General features: G+C 56.0%; 1 protein-coding gene across 1 annotated transcript; it reads right to left on the bottom strand.

The window, feature by feature from the left end:
* Positions 1-117: 117 nt before the first annotated feature.
* Positions 118-3,172, bottom strand: PIGV (phosphatidylinositol glycan anchor biosynthesis, class V). The gene is made up of 3 exons (XM_010003677.1): positions 3,086-3,172; positions 962-2,108; positions 118-425 (listed from the first exon to the last, which is right to left on the bottom strand). Exons 1-3 carry the CDS (start codon positions 3,170-3,172, stop codon positions 118-120), a joined length of 1,542 nt encoding a protein of 513 aa, XP_010001979.1.
* Positions 3,173-4,272: the final 1,100 nt, after the last annotated feature.

The following is a 4,272-nucleotide window of genomic DNA, read 5'->3' as shown; positions in this document are numbered from 1 at the left end:
GCTTGGAGCAGCCTGGGCTGGTGGGAGGTGTCCCTGCCCATGCAGGGGGTTGGGTCTAAATCATCTTTAAGGTCTCTTCCCACCCAAACCAGTCTGTGATTCCATGAACACCCCGTCCTACGTCCACGGCAGGAAGTTGCAGTGCAGAACCAGGCCCAGCAGCCAGTAGGACAGGAAGAATCCCAGGACACACTTGCTGAGGGGGGTGATGCATCTGTAGCCCAGCAGCAGCTTCATGAGAGGGTTTCCAGAAGGCCCTTCCCTGCAGGAATCAGGAGATTGTCCAGGTTTCTTGGTGCAAGGTGCTGTGGTTTGACCATCAGTCCCTTCATTCCAGAGCAAAGGTTCGTGCTCCTGGAGCAGGTGAGCACAGAACCAGTACAGGACAGGAGAGGAGGAGCCAAGGAAGCGGGTCAGCACCTGAAGATGACAGGCAGGGAAAAAAACAAACCATAAAATGAAGGTCTCCAACTGTGTCTATCCTTGATCCCGAGGCAGGGATATATTTTCACTGGAAGTCCCAACCTTCAATGCCACCAGATGTGTCCTAAAAGACCTTCAGACACTTTCCTGGGGCTGGTGACAGGCTCTGTATCCTTTCACTGCCACCCATTAGGCTCAGCCCAACATGGTAAAGAGCCAGTATCCCTGTTTTCCACCAGATGATGGACAGGACCTGGCCAGCCTGGCCTTACACACATGTCAAACGCCTCCCAACACCAGCCCAGACCCTTAGATCCCTGTCCCAGTGTCTCTCATCAGACTGGCAAGCACTCATTGGGAAAAACTCTCCATCAGAGCAACAAACTGGCTTTGGAAACTCTAGAAGTAGCTCCAAGAGAGGAAAGGCAAAGCTTTTGGTCTGCATTGCCCTGCTGATGGGACAGGCTGTGACTGTCACCATGGTGGACACCTCTCCACCCTTCAGGAATCACTTCCATGTCTGGCCATGAAGGTCCCACGTGCATGCAGAAGAATCCAAACACCAGCAGGACAGTGGCATGAACCACGTACACGAAGACAGCAGAGGAACAAAATCCAGCTCTTGGTTTGCCTTCTTCTTCACTCTTTCTTCTCTCTAGACCAAGGGTCAGGCAGTGCCGGGGGTTTGTGATGACAAAGGTCCAGGCAGCCCAGCAGCCCAGAAATGTGACAGGAAAAGCAAGCAAGAAATTTGGGATCTGTCTGAGCTCAAAATACCTGAGAAAGCCCACATTCCAGTAAGTGTCTTGAATATAGGAATAGACCACAGGGAATCTCTGGGAGCACCAAGGAGGGGGAATCCCCTGGGTGGATGGCAGTCGATAGCCCTTGTCCAGAGCCAGCTGCAGCAGTGGCTTGGGAACAGGCTCCTCCAGGCTGGGATCACAGAACCTCACGTAGGCATAATACTGGAATAAAGCAAAAGGCAGGAAAATCCCAGCACACATCAGAAGGGCTGAAGATGCCACGCTCAGGAGTTGCTTCCACACCAGAGGGAGCTTCTTTAGGGATCCTGAACCCACCTGGAGCTGGAGGGCAAAGCGTTTGCAGCTTGAGTAGAGAATGAATCCAGAGTTAATTATCCCGTTGGCACGTGCCCCAGAAGCCAGGGAGAAGAGCAATCCACTGAGCCAGCTCTGCCCCTTCTCCAGTTGCCACATGGCAGTGAACACCAGGAAGGCAAACATGCTCTCCGAGTAAGCAGCTGCCATGAAAACATTGGCAGGGCTGATGGAGAAGAGAAGGGCAGCAAGGAAAGCCGCCCGGCGGCAGCGCAGCACGGAGCAGCCCAGCTGGAACAGGGCAGGGGCTGCCAGGATGGAAAAGAGGGAATTGAGGAGCAGGGCTGAGAGCAGGAGGCGGCTCCGCAGGCACAGCAGCTGCTGGAAGGGCCAGAGGGCAACCCAGGCCGTGGTGAGGAGGCTGAGGGGGTAGAGGGGGAGGAAGGCACAGTTGTGCTCGTACAGGTAACCGCGCTCGGCGATGAAGAGGAAGTGCTCGGCGTCCCAGCGGGACAGCCCCCCCAGCAGCTGCTCCACCAGCAGGTCCCACAGGCCAGGATCCGTCAGGCGAGGGGGAGAGAAGGCATCTGCAGCGTGGTCTGGGATCAGGAGGTTAAACAGGGCCTGGAAGAAGAAGAAGAGAGGGCTGAAATCCAGCAGGGATGCTCCTGTAACCCACCGAAAGCAGGCAGCAGGATTCCCGGGTTTCAAAGGGCAGCACAATCCTATTATGGAATCACAGACTGGTCTGGGTTGGAAGGGACCCTAAAGATCATCTGGATCCAACCCCCTGCAAGGGCAGAGACACCTCCCACCAGCCCAGGCTGCTCCAAGCCCCATCCAACCTGCCCTTCAACACTGCCAGGGATGGGGCAGCCACAGCTTCCCTGGGCAACCTGGGCCAGGCTCTCACCACCCTCACACCCAAGAATTTCCTCCTCATGTCAAACCTCAATCTCCCCTCTGCCAGTTTGAAGAATCACCCCTTGTGTTCCCTACATGCCCTTACAAAGCCAGGCTGGGGAGCTTTGCACCTTTCAAGGGGTGAACAGAAACTTTTGGGGCCAAACCCCAAACTGAATGAAACTCTAGAACTTGTCCAGCATGAATCCCCAGGAAGCTGGAAGGGAAAGCTGCTCAGGCACATCTACCTGGACACACTCACACCAGGTACCTCTCCAGCACTGGCAAAGCCTCCTGCTCTACTCAGTTGAGCATTATGGTCCCAGCTGATGTACAAGGGAGAGGAGACAGAGCTAGAGGATAACATTTTCCCAGATCAAACTGCAGCCAATGCCCAGGGCCCCTCTAGACCAGAGCAACCTGGTCTGGTGGGAGGTGTCCCTGCCCATGCAGGGGGGTTGGATCTAGATGACCTTTAAGGTCCCTTCCAACCCAAACCAGCCTGTGATTCTATGAAATGTACGTAATGTCACCAAGCAGCTCCTGCCTCCCTGGATGCAGCTGGTCTGTTGCTTCTCCAGAGGAGGAGATGGTTTCCCAGCCAGCTCAGGGTGCACAAGGCAGCCCCACAGGGAGAAGCTGTGGAGCAGCAAGGAGCAGAGGTGGCAGCAGCTTTGTTCCAGGAGCAGGAGACTTGCCTGCAGGAGGAGTGTCAGGGCTCTGCAGCACAGCCCAAACCGCAGCACTTCTCGCAGGTGGGGGTCCTGTCTGCTCACCAGCTCCATTCTCAGCTCCAAGGAGGCCTCAGGAGGCCAATGAGGCCAGGGAAATTCTCCCTCTGCTTTTGGAAACCTGAAGTGATAAACAGAAAGGACAGACACACCCTCACACTCAAGAATTTCCTCCTCATGTCCAACCTCAATCTCCCCTCTTCCAGTTTTAATCCATCCCCCCTTGTCCCATCACTCCCTTCCCTCCTCCCAAGCCACAACTATAAACCACCTTTCTCCCCATATTCCCCTTTGCTCTCAGGTCTGATTTGCGTTTTGCTCCCTCTGGAAACTGCCAAAAAAAAACCCCGTCAGGGACACACGAACAAAACGATCACGTCAATAAACACGAGCACGGCCCGGGGGTGCAGGGGGACCCGTGACCAGCCGGTGGCAGCAGCCACTCGCCACCCGGCGCCTCCTCCCTGCCCAGGAACCCGCCCCTTCCCGCTGGGAAATCTACTCCAGGAACACCCGGACAGCAACAGTCCGAGCACCTCTCCGTACTTCTCCAACCTGCTGTTGGATTCAAGAGACGTTCCAGATGGATTTAGAAACTTGTCCGAACCAGGAGAGCAACAGGAAGGGCAGAATTTTGGGCGGGGGGAGCTCCCGGGTGCAGCCCCGGCTGGAAAACTGCATCAAGGCCCGGGAATGATTCACAGGATCCCGGAGTGAAGGGGGGTTGGAAGGGACCTCTGGAGATCACCCAGTCCAACCCCAGCCAGAGCAGGGTCCCCTAGAGCAGATCCCACAGGAACATGATCAGTCTGGAATGTCTCCAGGGGTGGAGACTCCACAGCCTCCCTGGGCAGCCTGTCCCAGGGCTCTGATACCCTCACAGCCAAGAACTATTTCCTCATATTTAGGTTCAACCTCCTGTGCTCCAGTTTGTCCCATTGCCCCTTGTCCTGTCACTGGACACCCCTGAGCAGAGTCTGGCCCATCCTCCTGACATCCCTGTAGATATTGACCAGCACTGATCAGATCCCCCCTCAGCCTCCTCCTCCCCAGCCCCAGCTCTCCCAGCCCCTCCCCACAGGGCAGCCCTGGCTGCTCTCCCTGACCTGATGCCAGCAGGGATGGGACAGACACAGATGAGGCCAAGAGGACAT

This window comes from Chaetura pelagica, unplaced genomic scaffold, assembly GCF_000747805.2.
Source record: "Chaetura pelagica isolate M959 unplaced genomic scaffold, ChaPel_1.0 scaffold698, whole genome shotgun sequence".
Taxonomy (NCBI): domain Eukaryota; kingdom Metazoa; phylum Chordata; class Aves; order Apodiformes; family Apodidae; genus Chaetura; species Chaetura pelagica.
Note: the sequence above shows the minus strand (reverse complement) of the source record. Positions and strands in the feature narration are given on the sequence as shown.